The 21,187-nt window shown below is 44.3% G+C and overlaps 1 protein-coding gene across 2 annotated transcripts in view; it reads left to right on the top strand.

Moving 5' to 3' along the window:
* The window catches only part of rapgef2a (Rap guanine nucleotide exchange factor 2a), a 28,209-nt gene extending 9,939 nt beyond the window's left edge, over nucleotides 1–18,270 (top strand). The window contains exons 2-29 of one of the 2 annotated variants that reach the window (XM_053619616.1): nucleotides 2,337–2,407; nucleotides 2,543–2,599; nucleotides 3,739–3,822; nucleotides 4,008–4,083; nucleotides 4,232–4,399; nucleotides 5,020–5,037; nucleotides 6,217–6,339; nucleotides 6,578–6,755; nucleotides 6,898–7,034; nucleotides 8,004–8,162; nucleotides 8,283–8,435; nucleotides 8,656–8,820; nucleotides 8,939–9,046; nucleotides 9,157–9,360; nucleotides 9,441–9,549; nucleotides 9,705–9,951; nucleotides 10,091–10,251; nucleotides 11,989–12,229; nucleotides 12,420–12,803; nucleotides 12,897–13,108; nucleotides 13,204–13,327; nucleotides 14,089–14,112; nucleotides 15,201–15,415; nucleotides 15,596–15,712; nucleotides 15,841–15,975; nucleotides 16,161–16,314; nucleotides 16,449–17,011; nucleotides 17,150–18,270. In XM_053619616.1, coding sequence (XP_053475591.1) covers nucleotides 2,337–2,407; nucleotides 2,543–2,599; nucleotides 3,739–3,822; nucleotides 4,008–4,083; nucleotides 4,232–4,399; nucleotides 5,020–5,037; nucleotides 6,217–6,339; nucleotides 6,578–6,755; nucleotides 6,898–7,034; nucleotides 8,004–8,162; nucleotides 8,283–8,435; nucleotides 8,656–8,820; nucleotides 8,939–9,046; nucleotides 9,157–9,360; nucleotides 9,441–9,549; nucleotides 9,705–9,951; nucleotides 10,091–10,251; nucleotides 11,989–12,229; nucleotides 12,420–12,803; nucleotides 12,897–13,108; nucleotides 13,204–13,327; nucleotides 14,089–14,112; nucleotides 15,201–15,415; nucleotides 15,596–15,712; nucleotides 15,841–15,975; nucleotides 16,161–16,314; nucleotides 16,449–17,011; nucleotides 17,150–17,175 — 4,413 coding nt within the window. In that variant the 3' untranslated portion in view covers nucleotides 17,176–18,270. The remainder of the gene's footprint in view (nucleotides 1–2,336; nucleotides 2,408–2,542; nucleotides 2,600–3,738; nucleotides 3,823–4,007; nucleotides 4,084–4,231; nucleotides 4,400–5,019; nucleotides 5,038–6,216; nucleotides 6,340–6,577; nucleotides 6,756–6,897; nucleotides 7,035–8,003; nucleotides 8,163–8,282; nucleotides 8,436–8,655; nucleotides 8,821–8,938; nucleotides 9,047–9,156; nucleotides 9,361–9,440; nucleotides 9,550–9,704; nucleotides 9,952–10,090; nucleotides 10,252–11,988; nucleotides 12,230–12,419; nucleotides 12,804–12,896; nucleotides 13,109–13,203; nucleotides 13,328–14,088; nucleotides 14,113–15,200; nucleotides 15,416–15,595; nucleotides 15,713–15,840; nucleotides 15,976–16,160; nucleotides 16,315–16,448; nucleotides 17,012–17,149) is intronic. The other variant, XM_053619618.1, reaches the window with a different exon arrangement.
* The last annotated feature ends 2,917 nt before the right edge of the window (nucleotides 18,271–21,187 follow it).

Raw genomic sequence — 21,187 nt, 5'->3', positions numbered from 1 at the left:
GTGCTCGTTTGTACTCGTGGAGAAAGCTGAGTGTGTACACATACAAGCGCTGGGTGTTCCTAGGCTTGGTGTGATCATCAATGACTCAGCTTGGTGCGCTCTCTCGCTCTCTCTCCCCCTCCCACACACACTCTCTCTTTCTCTCTCTCTCTCTCTCTCGCTCTTTCTCTCTCTTTCTCTTCAGAGTATCTCTGTTGACCGAGCGAGTGTTTGAGTATCGATTTGGCCGACTACTTGTATTTTGTGGTTAGCTGACATGTTTTTGTCGTATTTGCGCATGTATTTAGACACTGTGTGCAGCATACAAGCAACAACAACAACAAATTCTGAGGAACCCCGCGTAACTCTATCACACCTCGCAGAAAGACGGAGCTGGACATACGGTATCCTGTTGGACTTGTTTGTGGTTTTGTGCACACAAACAAAAAGCATTGTCTCTGGTGACATGGCTGTGATAATATTTACACTTGTTCCTTCCTTGAGTTCTCTCTCGCTCTCTCTCGTCCTCGCTGTCTCTCGCTTTTTAATCCTAACCCTGTCTGTATTCTATCACTGACATGTGACGCCACGTACGTGTTCAGTGGAGAGAATTATTAAACACGTTTCAAAATGCTAACAGACGGTCCTGGCTCGAGAACAGAGAGCTCGAGTGTTCTCGAAGCCCCAGATCATCAGCGCCGACGATCGGTTCCAAACGAGCGGCGAATCGTTTTTTTGGTGTAGAATCGACTCCGGGGATTTGGGCCTGACTCACAGGATTTTTTTTTTTTTAAACATCCCTGGAATCAGGGAATAGACTAAATGACCCTAAACGTGAGATACAGCCAGATAAGACCACTCGATACACCGTAACCAGGGACGTTGAACTTCCCCTGTTACTTTCAGTGACCACGAACATCTGATTACAAATAGAAATACGACTCGCACGAGAACGCAAGTTATTTCAAGAGACTTCCTGTTACTTTAGAGGTTTTCTGCGGTGTACCGCGCTCCTGCGTTTTTAATCAGAAGTGCCGTAGCTCCATGGCGTGCCTCGTTACACAGCCCAATTAATCGATAATAAAATTCACCGCCAACTGTTTATCTATCATCGATTTCCAACTGTTAGTTCCGTTCCACCCCTAGTTTATACCGCGGCTACTATTCTGATTGGTCAGTGCTTGAAGAACTGGATGTTTTGTTTTGTTTTGTTTTCCGCACCATTCTGTGTAAACCCTAGAGACTGTCGTGGGTCAAATAAATAAATAAATAAATAAATAAATCCCAGATCAGAACTTTCTGAAGTTCTCGAAGCTCTTGCTCGCAAGTGATCGGCTGATTGGATAACTGCATGAATGAGCAGATTTAGGTGATCTTATTAAATCGACCAGTGCATGTATACAGAGTTCTTTTTAATTTTTTAAATACATTGAAATGGACAAGTGGCTTACGGTGCAGCGAACTGCTGCTCCATCCTGAACCCTGCCTCTCAGTGACACTTCCCATAACAATGCAGGAATTTCTGTTGTGGGGTGGGGGGGGACCAAGCGAGGGCGGAAATGCCATGCTACATGCCACAAGAATAAACATCCCAGATGCACAAATCCTCCAATCCTAAACTTTTCGTGCACTGCCTCTGAGCTATTACCATCGGCTGGTAATGATGGTGCGTGTGGGAAAACGACATCACAGCATATAGGGTTTAATATGCTAAATGTGATCTGAATCAGATTTGCATGTTGTAATAGGTGTGGTTTTTGGGCACAGGAATTTCCCCTTAAACGAAATAGCTTGTGGGATCTCCAGAATGACGAGAGTTTTCTGTTCCAGTATCTAGTTTCCATTTCACCTAAATTCTGTTGACTACTGCTAGCACCGCTTCCAAAGGCGGTACTGAGTGCTTAAGTCAGAATTTCCCACGGTTAAAGGCTAAAAAAGAACGGCACAAGCTCTCCATTTTACGCCGCAGGAAATGGGCCGAACAGGGAGGACGGAGAAAGCGAGAGAAAGAATGACAAACGGGCATTGTGGAATCCGCAAACATGCCGTTCTTGTTAAACATTGAGCTGAAGTGCATTGCGTCATGGGATGGGTGTGTGTGTGTGTGTGTGTGTGTGTGTGTGTGTGTGTGTGTGTGTGTGTGTGTGTGTGTGTGTGTGTGCGTGTGTGTGTGCTCGAACGTGAGCTTGCATGCAGCGTAGGAAAGAGAGCGTGGACCGGAGAGTCGAATTGTAATAGGGTTGCTGCCTCTCGCTGGCCATTGAGTGTAACTGCAGGGTGTTTCAGACGGTTTTTTAAAACATATATGTTTTTATATACTGTTTTTGACGCATTGACACGAATGTTTTGTTTCGCAGGACCTTCAGATCGTCTACTCCTACCTGCATGGGATGGAAGCACTGTCCAGCCTGAGAGAACACCAGCTCAGGTACGTGTGCACCATTTCAAATGCCATTTTAGTAGGTGTTCTGTGTAGTGCGCTACATAGTGAGCATATTTAGTGAACAGTAAGCGTACATGAACGTGCTTTTAAAAAATATTTTTTTGTAATTTTCTCTTTCAGGTTGATGTGTGAAACGGTTCGCTACGAGCATCATGAAGCCAACGAGGTTTTATACTAGTGAGTGTCTCGTCGATGTTTAACATCAGGCCCCTGATTCGCTCACGTGCGACACACGTTTCTGACCCACGCCGACAAACATCTGGCCTGGGCACGGCGCAAGTACTTTGCACATATCGCTTCCCTCCGGACTCTCTGGCTCTCCGACTCGTTGGTTTGACAGACTCAGGGTTAAAATGCACAAGTTCAGCAGTTTGTATGCTATTTGTGTGAGTTTAGTTTCCTTAAAAAAAAATGCTGCCTCGTTGGGGAAAAAGAGACTCTGTTCATCATCCTGAGCTTTCACTTTGACTCGTCTCGGAGCGGCGTGCTGTTGTTTCACATGTTCCGGACTAGGAGTGGACCGATAGTGAAAATGTACTGTACTTTTAAAAAAAAAAAAAAAAAAAAAAAAAAAAAAAAAAGGAATAAACGTGTAAATGAAAGATATACATCCAAGCCGAACCAAAAAGTAACACTCCAAAACGAATCAAAAAACACTTCAAATAACCCAACAAAATTAGTCAGTGACGATTTTTATTTCTTCTCTAGAGGCCGCTCTTGTACGGTATAATAATGACCGTGGACGCTTCTCAGTCGCTCTGCAATGGACGCAGCCAGGAAAAACTATCGGTGTGGATTTTTGCAGATAAACAATAGTTTGTTTATCAGTCCGATTAATCGGCAAAACCGATCAATCAGTCGACCTCCACTTCAGAGCAGTTTTCTGCAATACGAATGAGTTGGGTTTGTTTTTGTTTGTTTTTTTTGTGCCCAATAGTTTATTAAAACACTTCGGGGGGTGATGCCGTTATTGGAAAATAATCGATGACGTTCCCGTAACAGCGTGTCCTGAAGCATATATCCTTCTTACACGACAGCCGCTTTTTATGAATTAAAACACCTCGGTTGTACACGTCAGTCCCTGTGTGTTAGCGGTTACTATAGTAACGATCACGAAACGCATCGTTTTAAAAGCAAGGGCGTTCACATAAACCTCCTTAGCGCTTGTCGAAGCTGTTATCGCAAATAAAAACCCCTTCGGACCGGTGCGATTTTTAAAAAAATTCGACAGCATAACGAGACCTCCTGAAGGAGGGTTGTTGTTGTTTGTAAAAGACTACAGAGCTGTAATGCATTGGCCTTTTTTTGTGTTTTAGCCCTGATGACATTGGAACCTGCTGGTACATCTTGCTGTCTGGCTCGGTTTTCATTAAGGAATCAATGTTCCTTCCACGCAGCAGGTGTGTGTGTGTGTGTGTGTGTGCGCCATTCCTGCAGAACTTCTTTTGTTTTCTAAATTTGTGTGCTTTTTTTTTTTGTATAACCTGTAAATGTTTCCCTCTCTCTCTCTCTCTCTCTCTGTCTCTCTCTGTGTGTGTGTGTGTGTGTGTGTGTGTGTGTGTGTGTGTGTGTGTGTGTGTGTCAGTTTTGGGAAACGTTCTGCAGGGAGTTTGCGGCGAGGCTGCGAGTGTATCGTCCTCGAGGCCTCCGAAATGATAGTGGTGAGTCTGTGTGTGTGTGAGAACTGAAGAGGATGTGTTATTATACTGAAGAGGATGTGTGTGTGTGTGTGAGAGAGAGAGAGAGAGAGCTGTGCACAGACGGAGACGTTTTTTTCTTCAGCTAACCGATTTCCTCTCTCGCTGTCAGGTGGACTATGTGGAGGACAGTGAGGAGTATTTTCAGAGGCAGGTGTCACACCGGCAGTCCAGGAGAAGGTTCCGGAAAATAAATCAACGCGGAGAGAGGCAGACCATCATCGACACGGTCGAGCATTATCCAGTTAGCAAGCCGCCTCTGCCTCCAGGCTATCACACGGTCTGTATAAAAAATATATATATATATATACATACACTTCTGTTTGGAATATAAATCTGAAATGTAAATCATCAGGAGTTACTCTCTGTCTGTTACTTCTTATAAGCCATGTAAATTAGTTTGTTTTTGCCGAATCACTCGATGATAGAGCTGTGTGAATTTCGTAGCGTTAACCAATTTCTTTCCTCTGTTTCACAAGAGGAAGCTGTTATGCCGAGCCGAGCGTTGCGTCGCACGTTAAATATTAAATACGCAAAGAATATAGGGTATAGGGGAATAATCGGCGCCAGGGCGCTGCGATGAAGCAGACGTCCCGCTACCACCGTAAAGTTGATGATTTTGCGTACAGTGGCACGGCCACAGCAATTCGCCGACGATTACGACTCTTTTCTTTATCAAAGAACGTCGCGTCGTACTTTTTATCCGTTTATAACGTCGCGCGCGAGTATTTATTTATTTTTTCAGCAAGCACTGTTGAAAACAGTTCAGATTTTGCTTATAGTCCAGCTCTTTTATGTGATTTTTCTTTAAATATTTGTTATTTTCTATAATTGGAAGTGGTTTGTTTTTTAATAATTGGGTGTCTTGTGTTTTGTTTTTGTTTTGTTTTTCGACCGCAGGACTCTTCCAAATCCCAGGTAACGTTTCTTTCTGCAACGCTTAAAACATTTTCGTTTTGTTTGCTCTGCCTTTAAGATTAAATGTACTAACATACACGTCACAAGAATTGAAACTCCATTGTCTTCATTGCTGTGCTGCATGTTCCCTCTTTTTTTTCTTCTTTTTTTTTTAAAAAAAGTTTTTTTTTTCCATTTAGCTACATTTTCTCAAGCCCGCTTCCTCTTTCTTGCTTTATTTCCACAGTCAATGACACTCATTATGATTTACACCCGGGGGAAGGGGGGGGGGGGGTTTCCGAGCAGCTTGAATCAAAACTATTGTTCAGTGACCCTCCTGTCATTTCAGGGTCAGCGCTGATGACTGGTTTAGTAGGGGTGTCCATCATCCTCAAAGCCCACCCCATTCAGTGAAAACAATTACCATTCTCACTCTTACTAATCTGTGTGTATGTGTGTGTGAGAGAGAGAGAGGGGGTGAAAAGGAGGTGGTCTTTGCAGCGCTGTCTATGTTCCTCCCCTCCTACTCTTTCTCTCTCTGGGTCTGTTGCTGTGGAGATTTTCACGGGAGTTTGCGGGGCGGGGGGAGCGGTGTTGCCGAGAGAGGAAGCAGTTGTGGAAGTGCAGGCTGAAATAAGGCCAGGATGAAGCAGAAGAGAAAGTAGATGAGGCGAGTCAGGATGTCGTAGAGAGGGTTAAACAGGCCGGTCTGTGCTTTTGTCGACGAGGACGTTAGTGCTCTCGCACAGCTATGGAGTCGGGCAACCAGACAGGAGGACTGTGAGTACATTTAGACACCCTTTCGTACTGTTCGAACACCAAACAAGTATACACAAAGTGGTGCGTTTGCGATTACGCCGACCTGTGAATGCGCAACTCTTGGGCTCGTGAGAACAAATGGCTTCGTATTTGTTTTATAGAATAAAATCGGGAGGCGAAATGCCCTCGCGTCAGCTGTTTAATATTTCTTTTCAGAGGGTAACGTATACAGTTGAGGTTGTAAGCTTACGTACGCGCTACATTAAGACACGCCCCCCAGACCCTCCCCCCGTTTGTTGGATGTAACTGCTTTCAGAGAAAGGAGGCTTTAGCGAGCTTAATCCTTTGATCCATCATGGACTAGATTGCAAGAGACACCTCTCTCTTTCTCGTGCACACGCTCCAAAATCCGTGTACCAACCTATTCTGGCTCTCTTCCAGCTTCCTGCGGATTTCACTAAGCTCCACCTCTCCGACGGGCTCCACCTCCACATGTCGTCCAGTCAATCCCGATCCAGCATCGCCAGTGACTCAGGAAGCAGCAGCCTATCAGATATTTACCAGGTACACATTCATAAGCTTCTCTCTTTTCCTTTCCTTCTCACGCGTACGCTTGCTCTCCGGAGGGAACGCGTCAGACAGCGGATTCTGCAAACCCCAAATACTTCTTGTCAGAGTGGTCTGTGAAACATAACCAGTTCAAATGTCTAGCCTTATACAAATCTTAATATACTAGTATTAATCCTTACGTGCACTATTAAACACATAATCGTGCTGTTTTCTAACATGCTTTCTCTGCCAGGCTACCGAGAGCGATTGCGGCGACGTGGATCTCAGCGGACTGCCCGAGACGGCGGTGGATTCGGACGAGGATGACGACGACGAAGAAGTGGGGAGATCGGCGGACCCCCTCATGAGTCGAGACATCGTGAGAGACTGCCTGGAGAAAGACCCCGTGGACCGTACAGACGATGACATCGGTAAGAAGATACTTAAAGCCTGTTTTTTTCCTTCCTGCATGTGTCACAATTCTGACTGAACTCAGTGAACATTCAAGAGGATGGAAACCGCTTACATTTACACCTGCCCTTTGTCTTTCTTTCTCGCCCTCTCTCCCTCCAGAGCAGTTACTGGAGTTCGTGCAGCAGCTGCCGGCGTTCTCCAGTCTCAGCGTGTCTGTGAGGCGAGCGCTCTGTGCCGTCATGGTGTTTGCCGTGGTGGAACGTGCCGGAACAATCGTGCTGAACCACGGAGAGGAGGTGCTGGGTCATTTTAAATGAAAGGTTTCCTTTCTAAAATGGCGGCTCAGTAATTAGGGCTCTGCTGGAAGGTTGCGAGTTGAAATCCTTGACTTCTAATCGTACTCTTGATCCCAATAATAAACATAGCCGTAAGTGACGATTTGCGGGGTCCAAGCACATGTCGCGCTCTAAGTTAAACAGAGCTCTAAAGAAACCATAGATGGTACACACTCCAAGTTTTGTCATAATCCCGTGCAATCCCTGCCGAAACCTGACTGGCTGATGGTTCGTATCATTAGAAGTTCATTATTACACCAATGCAGTATACCACGCTTCTGTTGGATTGCAATAATGTTTTAAATTTTTTCATTTTGAAAAACCGCTGTTTGAATTCTATGAATAGCCACGCCCCAAATTTGGCTAACGGACTCTTGGGATTTTGTATTTCGTTTCGTGCAAATCCATGCGTAAACTAACTACGCCCAAGAAGAAGTGATGACACGTGGCGGCCATATTGTTTACGAATCTCGGCTTGAGTTTTGTGAAGATCCTAGGACTGGTTTGCAAAGTTTGAAAACTCTGAATCTATGTGGGAGGAGCCAATTGGTTTTTGTCGCTTTGTTTGTTTGTTAGAAGCCAAGGAATTGGTGAAAAAAAAAAAAATCCTAATAATTCACGGTTTCCAAGATATGGGCTAAAATGTAAAACTGTGTCTTGGTGCCACCATGTGGCCGATTGAGCGTGTCTTGGTTGCCTTAGTAGCAGGATGGGGGTACTGTCTACTGACCAATTTAATGTCTCTGCAACTTGACCTTTGGTGCTTGAACCCCTAATAATAATAATAATAATTATATTCTATAAGGGACGATGATGATTTAATGATTTCAACTGCGAAAATGTCCGTTAGGTGTGTGTACTGTGTTCCAAATAAGCCTTGGGGATAAACACTAAGCTTTGCGTATACGTGTGTTTGCATGATGTGTTTAGCTGGACTCATGGTCAGTAATCCTGAACGGAGCCGTGGAGGTGATGTATCCGGATGGCCAGCCTGAGACTGTAGGGATGGGAGGCAGTTTCGGAGTCTCTCCCTCCATGGAGAAAGAGCTCATGGTCGGCGTCATGAGGACCAAAGTAGACGACTGCCAGGTGTGTGGGATGTGGGGGGTTCTTTAGAAAAAATTTTTAACAAGGATACAAATTTTAATTTATTTATTTATTTTTAATTGTATTGACACTTTATTCTGTCTTGGTGATGCGGTCGTGTAGTTTGTGTGTATAGCGCAGCAAGACTACTGCTGCATCCTGAACCAGGTGGAACTGAACACACAGCGGGTGGAAGAGGAGGGAGAGATCGTAATGGTGAAAGAACACCGGGAGCTCGACCGCACAGGAACACGCAAAGGACACATCGTCGTTAAGGTGACGAAATGTTTTTATTTATTCATTTTTTTGCCGAAAATTTTATTTCTTGCTTTATCAATATGAAAATAATCCACGCGAAGGCGGGTCTCTTCCGAGTTTGTCGTTTCTAGTTGGGAGAGATTTGATGGTTTCAATTTGTCCAAGAAAGGGTCGTATTGCGTGTTACCGGAGTAACATGTCTTTTTTTTCTTAAAAAAAAAAAACCCTCGTCTCACAGGGCACCCCAGAGCGTCTGATTCAGCATTTAGTGGAGGACCACTCCGTAGTGGACCCGACGTACATTGAAGACTTCCTGTTGACCTACCGCACCTTCCTGTCCAGTCCTCTTATTGTGGGCCAAAGACTTTTAGACTGGTTCAACGACCCCAGTTTACGTGACAAGGTAGGTAGCACTGACTGAATGCGTTTGAGTTTTAATTACGTCGTCAAGAGCGTTTGAATAGTAACGAGACCGATTTTATACAATGTATACACACTCTGCACTGCCTTCTGTCTCTCAGGTGACACGGGTCGTGTTACTTTGGGTTAATAATCACTTCAGTGACTTTGAGGGAGACCCGGGAATGACACAGTTCCTAGAGGAGTTCCAGAACAATCTGGAAAAAGAAGTACGCGAATGAGCCGATGCTACTACACTATATACTATAAGTCTCATCCATTTTTTTTTTTTTTTATATCGCCGCCCCCACTCATTCATTTTTGTTCTTTCTCGAATCAGAAAATGAGTGGTCAGTTGCGTTTGCTCAACATCGCATGCGCCGCCAAGGCCAAGTCGCGACTAGTTACGATCGCGAGGTCGTCTCGGGAGCTGCCCCTCCCCTTCACTCTGATGGGCGGTGCTGAGCGAGGAACGCACCTCTTCATTAGCTCTGTCGAAGCTGGCAGTAAGGCAGAAGAGGCGGGGCTTAAGCGTGGAGACCAGGTAAGCCCGTTTTGACATTGGTAAAGACAGCATCGGCATGCTTACAATGCTTTCTGACTAACTTGTGAGACGTTCTTTAGATACTGGAGGTGAACGGGCAGACGTTTGAGAATGTACACCTGTCCAAAGCCACCGAGATCCTCAAGAATAACATACAACTGTCCATGAGTGTCAAAACCAACCTACTGGGTGAGTTTATTCACCTTCACAGACACACAGGCATATAGAAATGTGTTGTGTTTTTTTTTTTTTTTTTTTTTTTTTTTTTTTTTTTTTTTTTAAATGCTTCTTACTGTTTTCGGCATGCAACCCAATTACAGAAATCTTTTACATGTCTTTCTCAGTCTTTAAGGAGCTGGTGGCACGAATAGCCGAGGAACGGAAAAACGGAGTTCCTCACCTTCCTAAGATCGGCGACGGAAAGAAAAGCTCCCGCTACTCCGTACCCGATCTCGGGGTCGATACCGGGGTCGTCATGTATCCGGAGAAGGTCAGCAAGAAGGCTAAAGCGCACACCATGGGCGGCCGCAACAAACTGATGAAGATTCTGGACAAAACGCGGATCAGCATTCTACCTCAAAAACCATACAGGTAGGTACGCGACACAGACGGCCGCGTTTTCGTTTGTAGCGTAGCGTTTTAAACTCCTCCTTTTCGTTCCGAATGAATTGTCGCACCGTGTTGTAATGCGTAGTTGTGCGCGGAATGACGGGAGTTGATGTTTCCACAGTGACCTCGGATTGGGGCAGACGCAGGACGACAGCATTGTGGGCCTGAGGCAGACCAAGCAGACTCCGCCCACCACGACAATCACCGGAAGCTTGTCGTCTAGCAACCCTGACTTGGCGCAGGGCCAACAGCGCATCATCGACTACAGCGTGCAGCCACCTGGTAAACGACAATCCGTTTCCGGTTACAGCGCGGGCTGCAGAAAGACCGCTCCTGCTGGTTCCCTTCCTGCCTCACTTTTCTTTGCAGTGCTAACTATATTGTGTGGGTTGGAAATGGCTTGCTGAATATATTCTGTGTCATGTTCTAACTTTTCCACAACCCTCTTCTCGCTCACAGCACCTGGATTCACTCGTGAGTACTCGGGGTTTCTCTAGAGACGCCGACAGCCGTCTTTTACACTTCTAGCCGCCTTTTTAGATACCTCTCTTAGATTCGATTTGCTTTCCTTTCCATTTAACTGCACACGACTCTCGTAGTTCTAGCTGTAGTTCCTTGAATAGGGGGATGTACTTGTACTTATTCATGCTGATCTTTCTAGTTAGCTGTCCACGTTGGATGGACACACTATTACGGGTCATCTGTATTACGAATGCATCTTTTTTAATCTCTCTATCCGTGTCCAGATCTCTTTTCTATACACCCATTATAGCGACTTGCGTTCCTTTGTCAAATTCCTCTCCAGTTTCTTTACTACTTTCTCCAGTTTTGCTTGCCTACACACACTCTTCTAACAGTTCTGCAGGAATACGACTCCATTCCATGCCTGCCCCTCCACCTGACTTTTTAATCCTGTATCTCAATTTTTATTTATTTAATTTTGGTCTCCAGTAATTTGGGTTTTAATTCGAACCTTGTGGATTATAGCTAAATTTGTTCCAATGGATAATGTGCATGTGATTAGCGCAATGGTAAAACTCGTAAGCTTTCATTTTGTTCCATTCCATGGTTTCAGGCTGGCCCGAATTAATCATTAGCGACCGCAGCATTTAGCGGTCATTAGACTTAAGAATTGGTAATCTTTTTTTGGTAATGAGCCACAAAGGTTGCATTAGTTTCAGTCTGGAAAAAAATAAAAACTATTTGCAGTTAAATAATCAAAAATCTATATGATAATTCGAGTAGTGTAAGTAGGTACTAACAATAAAATTAACTAACGTTGAAGCGTCCGTATATAATTTGCAAATATGAATCAGAAGCCGAAATGTTCTTCAGTCCTTCAGTTGATTATTAGATGCATACGCTATACAGGAGAGAATTTCAGATCAACACAAACATTTTGCTGTGCTGAACAGAGGTCGACAGATTATGGATTTTACCGATAACTAAGTCGGGCAGCACCAAAAAGCTGAACTTTATTACAAAAATAACAGTACTGACTGTACAGTGAAAATGTACCTCACTTCTTAAAAAAAAATAGAATTCAGTTAAATAAGATGTACATCCAAACTGAACCAAAAAGTAACACTCCAAATAACAAATAAAAATAGAGATCCAAAAATAATTAAAATTATTATTTAAAAAAACACTTCAAATAACACAACAAAATTTGTCAGTTTTTATTTAGCCTCTAGAGGTCGCTCTCGTAACGTATAATAACGACAGCAGACGCTTCTCAGACGCTCCCGCAACGCACGCAAGCAGGAATCGCCGATAACCAATAGATCCAGCGATCGGCCATCTGTGGCGATTAATCTGCAAAATCAATCGGATTTACCCAGGATTATCGTTTACACCTCAATGCCGAACTGAACCAACAACAAAAGAACAAAGTGAACGCTTATTCATTGCATGATGGCTGAACCAGGCTGCTTGTTTTAGTAGTTCTGTTAAGTTCTGGTTGTTTTTTTTTCTTCTTCTTCGTTTTTGGTTTTTCCGTTCGCCCCTCCCCCTTTTCAGAATTACAAGATCAGGTGCTACGCGTGTTCAAGGCGGATCAACAAAGTCGCTACCTGCTGATCAATAGGGACACGACGGCACGAGAGGCGGCCAATCTGGCGATACGAGAGTTCGGTCTGACCGCCGGCCCCGAAGCTTATTCGCTGTGCGAGGTGTCCGTCACGCCGGAGGGCGTCATCAAACAGAGGAGACTTCCAGATCAGCTCAATAAACTGGCTGACCGGATTCAGCTCTGCGCGAGGTGCGCTTCGGCTTCTAATCTCACCTTAATCACTAAAGGAATTACGGTTTTGGTTTTTGTTTTCTTAAAGGAAAACATATTGCAGTTTTGGTTAGCCATGCTTTTTTTTTTAAAAATCCATAAAAACGATGAAAATAATATTGCTGATTTTGCTGTTTTTCTTTTTTAAATCGTTAACTGCGCTCATCAGGTACTACCTTAAGAGTAACATGGAGACGGAGACGCTGTGCTCGGACGTCGAGGCTCAAGAACTGCAAAGAGAATCTCAGGTTTGTCTGTTATCTCTCAGCTCCACGGAGATAGCCAATCAGCTCTCGGCACGCAACTACGTGCTCTTTGCCAGCATCGAGCCCACCGATTACATCGCAGACCTCTTCAAGCTGCGTCCCCGCGAGCCGCCTGGCAACCTCCGCAACTTCGAAGACCTCGTCAACCAGGAGACCTTCTGGGTCTCCACGGAGATCGTGCGGGAACCCAACCAGGCCAAGCGGATGAAGCTAATCAAACACTTCATCAAAGTGGCCCTTCATTGTCGGGACTGCAAAAACTTCAACTCCATGTTCGCTATCATCAGGTGACTCCCAGATTCATCGCGTGCTAATCGGGCTAATCCGGCGTGTAAAGCGTTCTAAATCCATCGCTCTCTCTCTCTCCTTCTGTCTTTCAGTGGGCTGAATCTCGCCCCTGTGTCGCGTCTGCGTGCTACGTGGGAGCGTCTACCTGCTAAATACGAAAAGTTGCTGGCCGAGCTGCAGGAAGTCTTCGACCCGTCGCGCAACATGGCCAAATACCGCAACCTGCTGAACAAGCACAATCTCCAACCGCCGATCATTCCTCTTTTCCCCATCGTCAAGAAAGACCTCACCTTCCTCCACGAGGGTACGATTATTAACCCCTTACGGCTTCAGGAGCAAATTTAGGGCGTGTCCGTCTGTCTGGTTTGAGAACTTTAAGCGTGTCCCTCTGTTTCGCAGGTAACGACTCTAAAGTGGACGGACTAGTCAATTTCGAGAAACTGCGAATGATCGCTCGAGAGATCAGGCACGTGGTCAGGTTGGCGTCCGTCACCATGGATCCAGCGCTGCTCTTCAGGACGAGGTGCGCGCACAGTGTTCCCTTGAGAATGCTTGCAAAAGACACACACACACTCTGGTAGAGAGCTGCATGGGAATCTGTACAGGAACAAAATGAACCACGAACAGAAAAACTGCTGACAGGAGCAGGTTTTTTGCCGATGCGTAACCATGACGACACTCTTAGTCATCTTGGCGAGTATGTTACAAAAAAGAAAGGGGGGAAAAAAGCTGAAATATAGATTGGTGATGATAAGGGGATTGCTTGCCTTCGCTGTATGAAATGTATTCTATTCAAACTGTCATAAATATCTTTATATTATTTATCTCCCCGAGTTAAAGGAAGCGCTCGATGTCAACTAGGTTCGACTTTCGAAGCTCCACTGTGCTAAAAAAAAAAAACAAAAAAAAAACTTGTATACGCCGCCACGTCCTGCCCATCCGTAGGATTGGATTACTGCTGATCGAGGGGAGATCTAAAAACGTAAAATGCGAAAGCACACGAAGTCCCCGTGCAGCGCTCTACTACGTACACTCAGTTTTTCAGACATGAAGAATTCCTTAAACACGCCCCCCGTAAGGAAAATTGTAATTGTTTTGGTCACATTTGCGTCAGCGTGTTTGTGCTTGATGTCCGGAGCGGGCTCTTCCTGTGGTCTGTGGCCTCTGTTCTGTGGGCTTTACTGTATAAGCACCTGTCTGTCTCTCTTGTCTCCTCCCCCCACCCCCTTTTTATGTCTCTTTCTCTCCGTCCTCCTCTTTGGTGTCTTCACGGCTGTGTTTTAGGAAGAAAAAATGGAGGAGTCTTGGGTAAGTGGGACTGTGGCTCAGCTGGGTTTTTTTTATGCGCTCTCTCTGTGTGTGTCTCTCTCTCTCTCTCTCCCTATTTCTCTGTCTCTCTTGCTGTCTGACTCCTAATGTCTAACGTTGCTGGTGGTGCTGTGGCATTAACTGCACTCACATAGACTGATATTAACCTGGTACAAAGCACAGTAGTCCTCTCCTCTCCCCTTCTCTCACCTCTCCCCTTCTCTCTCCTCTCCCCTTCTCTCTCCTTCTCTCCCCTCTCCTCTCCCCTTCTCTCCCCTTCTCTCCCCTTCTCTCTCCTCTCCTCTCCTCTCCCCTTCTCTCACCTCTCCCCTTCTCTCACCTCTCCCCTTCTCTCACCTCTCCCCTTCTCTCTCCTTCTCTCACCTCTCCCCTTCTCTCTCCTCTCCCCTTCTCTCACCTCTCCCCTTCTCTCACCTCTCCCCTTCTCTCTCCTCTCCCCTTCTCTCTCCTCTCCCCTTCTCTCTCCCCTTCTCTCTCCTCTCCCCTTCTCTCTCCTTCTCTCCCCTCTCCTCTCCCCTTCTCTCTCCTCTCCCCTTCTCTCTCCTCTCCCCTTCTCTCTCCTCTCCCCTTCTCTCTCCTCTCCCCTTCTCTCACCTCTCCCCTTCTCTCTCCTCTCCCCTTCTCTCCCCTTCTCTCTCCTCTCCCCTTCTCTCCCCTTCTCTCTCCTCTCCCCTTCTCTCTCCTTCTCTCCCCTCTCCTCTTCCCTTCTCTCTCCTCTCCCCTTCTCTCTCCTCTCCCCTTCTCTCTCCTCTCCCCTTCTCTCCCCTCTCCCCTTCTCTCTCCTCTCCCCTTCTCTCTCCCCTTCTCTCTCCTCTCCCCTCTCCTCTTCCCTTCTCTCACCTCTCCCCTCTCCTCTCCCCTTCTCTCCTCTCACCTTCTCGCCCCTAAACTCCTCTCTCCCTTCTCCTCTGCATGAGCCGTAGCAGGTTGTAGATTACTTGAGCATGTTTGAACACTTTATTCTTTTGTTTCAGCCTTGTTTCTGTTTCATTCCCTCATAATGTCCGTCATTTCAGTTTTACTGAGTAGTGTTTTTATTGGGTTTTGTCTTCTGTGTGTGTGTGTAGGTCTCTGAGTCAGGTGAGCAGCTCCTCATTGTCTGACGGGACAGTAGGTCATAGGAGGAGAGGCAGACGGAGCTCCTTCCTCAGCGCCAAGAAACTGTACGAGACGGAGTTGATGAGCAGACGAGTGCGTCAGTACCTCGACACGCTCACGCACGAGAGCAGTGAGGACGCCTTACATGCTCTGTCTCTGCAGTGGGAGCCTTCCAACAACACAGGTGAGTCCCTAACACACACACGCACGCGCGCACACAGCATTCCAACATTAGATTAAGTGCTGAAATGAACTTTCTCACATTTACTTCTCTTTTAGGAAGTGTGTAAATTTCAGCTTTATACGTGCATACATTAAATACGTCGTGTGTGAGAATTTGTCTCGGCGTTTGTGTGTTCCTTAGTGCATAAGACCGCTGTGGAAAAAAGGCGAGTTGATGCGTCTCCCGCAACGCCAAGAAGCCCCACTCCAAAGAATATCCCTCGAAAGAAGCCACCTGGCAAAGAATTGGCACCATTAGGTAATCTCTCACACACACACGTAATACCTACGTGCATAAAATGTGTAAACAAACAAAAGTAAATACAAAAGTAAAGTTTAGTTTGTACTGTATGTTCTCACACTGTGTGTGTGTGTGTGTGTGTGTAGGTGCACATTCACCCGCGTCTCACCACGCAGAAGAGGCTCAGGATAGACAGAGAAGACAGAAGGAAGACAACCAATCAAACGCTCCCTCTCTCCGTTCGTCCCCGCCCGCTTTCCCCGGCAACGCGTCCAGAAAGGGTACGAACGCGCTGACCCTCTGAACTATTAGCCACGTTGTTTAAACGTGTTCTATCATTTTGTCTGTTCATTTGAGCTGTATTTTTTTGTTTGTTTGTTTTCATTTCTGAACTTTCCTTATTCAAAGCTCTGGGATTTGATAGAAAGAGGAATAAAGATCAGAAATGTTTTTGTTTGTTTCCCAGGACCTGATCAGCTGAGTCTCCTGAGTTCCTCATCATCTGATTTGATCATGGCAGATGACCACACCCACAGCCACACACACGCCCCCTCTCACACACGCACGTTCACACAGACTCCTAACGCTCACCGGACGGAGCTAGACCAGATCAGCCTCGGGTACATATATATGCTATAGAAAATGTATCAACACCTCATGACCAATCAGAATTAAGAATTCGACAGCACTGTGCTTTTGTGCTTGAAAAAAAAAAATCTAATTAATTTGCGTTCTTTCTTTCTGTCTCGGTCAGATCTTATTCGCTGACCCAGGACCAGTGTGACCGTGCCTCATTGGACGCCGCTGACAGTGGGCGGGGCAGCTGGACCTCCTGCTCCAGCGGCTCTCACGACAACATCCAGAGCATCCCTCAGCGCATCGGCTACTACGACAGCCGCAGCTGGGAGACGCTGACGGAGGGGCCGGGCATCGGGCGGAGCCAATCGGCCACGCCCCTGGGCTACTGGGCAGACGAATCGGAAGGCGACACGGGCACGATCAAGCGACGAGGGGGAAAGGACGAGGTCCCGAACGTGCAAAAGAGCACCATGAGTCGAAGGGAGGGGCGTTTCCGAGAGCCTCCACCCACTCCGCCCGGGTACACCGCTCTGTCGTTGGCTGAGGTCGAGGAGCTCGGGCATAACCTCATCCACAGTCAGACTCATGGCCGACGCCCACCGGACTACAACGCGGCCCTGCAGAGGTCCCGGCTCATCAAGAGGTCACTGGACTTAGAACCGCCCCCACAGCCACGCCCACCCCCCCGCATGCATGGATATACTCACTGTCCGCCACCACGGCGACCACCGTGTGACGGTGAGGGTTTTATTCAGTCTGACGGTGCATTTAAAGATTATTTTACATTTTAAAGTAAATTTATTTTACTTTAAAAGTACAAGTAAACACATAATTGTTATACGTTGATGGTGATTTCCGTTTCATCCTGTTCTGCAGAAAATGAGCAGATATCTGCGGTGTGAGGAATCCGCACACATCATTCATCCGTTCAGAACTGCAACACGCAAAGCTTCTCAAAACTGACTCTCTGGCTCTCTGCTCCCGCCGTACTCTGACCGGTTCCCACGGCTGTCAATCAAATCCCAGAGTGAGAATGAGCAGATTCTCTAGCGAAGACTCGCCAGCCACCACAGCACATTGGAGTGTGGCGGGTTTTTTTTTTTTTTTTTTTTTTTTTAATAAATTGCTCTTGGTTTGAAATCACTGTGAGAACCACAAGAAAGAAGTTTTGGCACTTTGAAGGAAATGAAGGAAAACGGACCGCTTGAACAAAAGTTTAACCTACACGGATGCTGATGTTTTTCATGGAAACAGTGTTATTTTAATTGTCTCAAGTCCTACACCGTGTGTGTGTGTGTGTGTGTGTGTGCGCGAGTGTGTGTGGCATGTAAGGATACTTGAATCAGAAAGTGTGTGTGTGGGTGAGAAAAAGCTGCCCGTCACTAGACCTCAGAAAGAACTCGGCGTCGCCATCAGTATTCACTCGACCTTATTACTTTTTATGTGATTCCTGTTGTGTCTGTTCTGTTTAATCTCTCCCACTGATTTCCACAGGCGCTCCCTGTGGAAAAAATTATCATTTTTTAAATCCGTTTCAATCGTGGTGGTGTTCTTTTTTTTTTTTTTTTTTTTTTTGTTATTATCGAATCCATTTTCATTCCTCTCTTCGCCAGTCCAGTGGCATTCGGCACAAATTCTGATCTTGTTGCACAGGCAAAGTGTAAAAATAAGAAAATTTGCATTGTTACTACTTATGAAATAGTTATTACGTACCAACTTTTCTTTCTTTCTTTTTTTTTTTTTTTTTTATAAACATAGGTCATAATTATGTATGAGATGCCTCCTGGGTCTGCCATTTCCCTGCCTGAACCTTTTCATACCATATGTATTTCTATGTCTTTTAAAAAGACATCACATTTTGTATTTTTAATACAAAAAAAAATAATTTGTAAATATCGGTTATATTTTGTTTAAAATCGGAGAGAGCTATATACTGTTTGAGGTAACATTCAGCTACAATGAGCTTGAATGACCAAAAATAAATACTGTAGCAATGACTGCTCTTCTGGTCTGTTGTTGTCCTTTAAGCAGAGTAAAATTGGCATGAAGAAAGTTTGCTGCTTGCAAGAACACCAGCCAAATAAGTTACTACTCAAGTTAATCCAAACTTTTGTGGTGCATGTCTTTGGCTCTGTGCTCTCAGTTGCACCAACCACAGTTAACCACTAGAGGTCAGTGCTGCTGCAAACCAGATTTTAAAATCGATCCAAATTATAAACCATGCAAGTCAGTGGAATGATTGGTCAAAAACTGGATCATTAATTAATGAATTAAATATTCTGCTATTTCACACTTAGTATTTGGCTTGCTGGTCAGCTAATGTTTAATAACACTGTTGGCTGGATTTTTTTTTATTTTTTATTTACTAACTTCTTAAATGTTCTTAAAAGCTTCTTTAAAGTTGCTGTCGAATTTTTAAAGGCTGGTGTTTTCTTTATACACGGGCAGCAAAGGAGTCGTCGCGTATGAATCGTTAAGATTCGGCGAAAGAGAAGATCTTCCAGGGCCACGGATGCTCGTCTTGCTGATCGCAGACGCGACTCGAGTTTTGTCTCTGGCTTGTCTGTCGAGCGACACAGCAGCTGGACGAGAGAAATGCACGCAAATCTCATGAAATGTCTGATTTTTGACGAGTACTTTGTATGTCGAAGTGAAAAATGTAAGTCTTGAAAACATACTCGAGAAAAAGTTCAAATCTTCGGAAATAGTACTCAAGCACAGTAACAAACTACGTTTACTCAAATAGTTCTCAACCGTGTTTATTTTTTTTGTGAAGAGACGTTTAACATGTATGGAAGGAGTCTCCGGTGTCAGCGCTTTGTGACAGTCAGACGTCAAGCTGCAGCTGTCAAGTTTTTATTTCGTCACGAGGTTATTTTTAGTGGCTGTTCCATCACGAGGCTCAATGTAATGTTGTACTATAACAGAAAAAAGCTAACCAAGAGCGCTCGCGCTCTCTCTCGCTCTCTCTCTCTCTCTCTCTCTCTCTCTCTCTCTCTCTCTCTCTCTCTCTCTCTCTATATATATATATATATATATATATATATATATATATATAAATTAAAAATACACTTTTATATATACGCATACTTTTTTTTTATATCTACACAAACAATATTCATTTTATTACTTTAATTTTATTTATTATTGAATTATTTTTAATCATTGAGCGAAATTTCATTTGAAGCTGAAATAATGAGCTGTGTTTAGTCCCACCTCTCATACCGTATAATTATATAGTATTTCTATTTTATTTACATTTCTGTTCAAGCATTTTCTATTAATCCTTAGAACAAAGTAAAGCAATCTGATGTATACGGTGTATATATAAAGTCTACACACCCCTGTTGAAATGGCAGGTTTTTGTGATTGTAAAGAGAAAAATAAAACTATAAATCATATCAGAACTTTTCCCACCCTCATTGTGAAATTACAACGAATATAAATCAAGTGAAAAACAATTGGAAACCTTTTAGAGAAATAATGGGGGCAAACTTAAAACTTACAATAGCCTAGCTGCATAAGTGTGCACACCCTTAAACTATTACTAAAACGTGATGCTGCCACCACCATGCTTCACTGTGAGTATGGTGTTCTTTTGTTAATGTGCTTTTCTTTTTTCTTTTCTTTTTTTTTTGGAATTGGCCTCATCAGACCATTACACATTTTGCCACATGGTTTGATTTACAACCCCAATTCTAAAAAAGTTGGGATGGTGTGTGAAATGTAAATAAAAACAGAATGCAATGATTTGCAAATCTCAAACCCATGTTATTCACAATAGAACGTAGAAAACATATCAAATGTTTAAACTGAGGAAATGTACCATTTTAAGGAAAAAAAAAAAGGTCGTTTTGAATTTGACAGGGGCAACAAAAGGCTGGAAAAGTAAGTGTTAATAAAAAGAAACAGCTGGAGGTTAATTGGGAACAGGTCTGTAACATGACTGGGTATAAAAAGAGTATCAGAGAGGTGGAGTCTTTCAGAAGTAAAGCTGGGCAGAGGATCAATCTGCAAAAAACTGCGTCTACAATTTGTGGAACAATTTCAGAATAATGTTCCTCAACGTAAAATTGTGAAGACTATGAATAGGTCATCATCTACAGTACATAATATCATCAAAAGATTCTGAGAATCTGGAGAAATCTCTGTGCTGAAGGGACAAGGATGAAAATCAATATTACTTGCCCGTGATCTTCGGGCCCTCAGGCGGCACTGCATAAAAAACAGGCACGATTCTGTAATGGAAATCACTGCATGGGCTCATAAACACAGTTCACCATGCTATCCACAAATGCTGGTTAAAGCTCTATCATGCAAAAAAGAAGCAATATGTTAACATGATCCAGAAACTTCTCCGTCTTTTCCGGGCCAAAGCTCATTTAAAATGGACCGAGGCAAAGTGGAAAACTGTTCTGTGGTCAGACGAATCCAAATTTGAAATTCTTTTTGGAAACGATGGACACCGTGTCCTCTAAACTAAAGAGGAGAGGGACCATCTGTTTTTTTTTTTTTTTTAAATCAGTGCTCAGTTCAAAAGCCTGCATCTCTGATGGTATGGGGTGCATTAGTGCCTATGGAATGGACAGCTAGCACATCTGGAAAGGCAACATCAATGCTGAAAGGTATATACAGGTTTTAGAGCAACATCTGCTTCCATCCCATGTTTACTTCTGATAGACTCTACCTCTCTAAGATAATCTTTTCATACCCAATCATGTTACTGACCTGTTGCCAATTAACCTAATTAGTTGCAAAATATTCCTCCAGCTGTTTCTTTTAACTAACACTTACTTTTCCATCCTTCTGTTGTGCCGTCCCAACATTTTTAAGTTGTGTTGTGGCCATGAAATTCAAAATTATTTTATTTTTCCCCTTAAAATGATACATTTCCTCAGTTTAAACAATTGATGT

The sequence above is a fragment of the Ictalurus furcatus genome, chromosome 29 (genome assembly GCF_023375685.1).
Source record: "Ictalurus furcatus strain D&B chromosome 29, Billie_1.0, whole genome shotgun sequence".
Classification (NCBI taxonomy): domain Eukaryota; kingdom Metazoa; phylum Chordata; class Actinopteri; order Siluriformes; family Ictaluridae; genus Ictalurus; species Ictalurus furcatus.
This window is presented reverse-complemented; position numbering and strand designations above follow the sequence as displayed.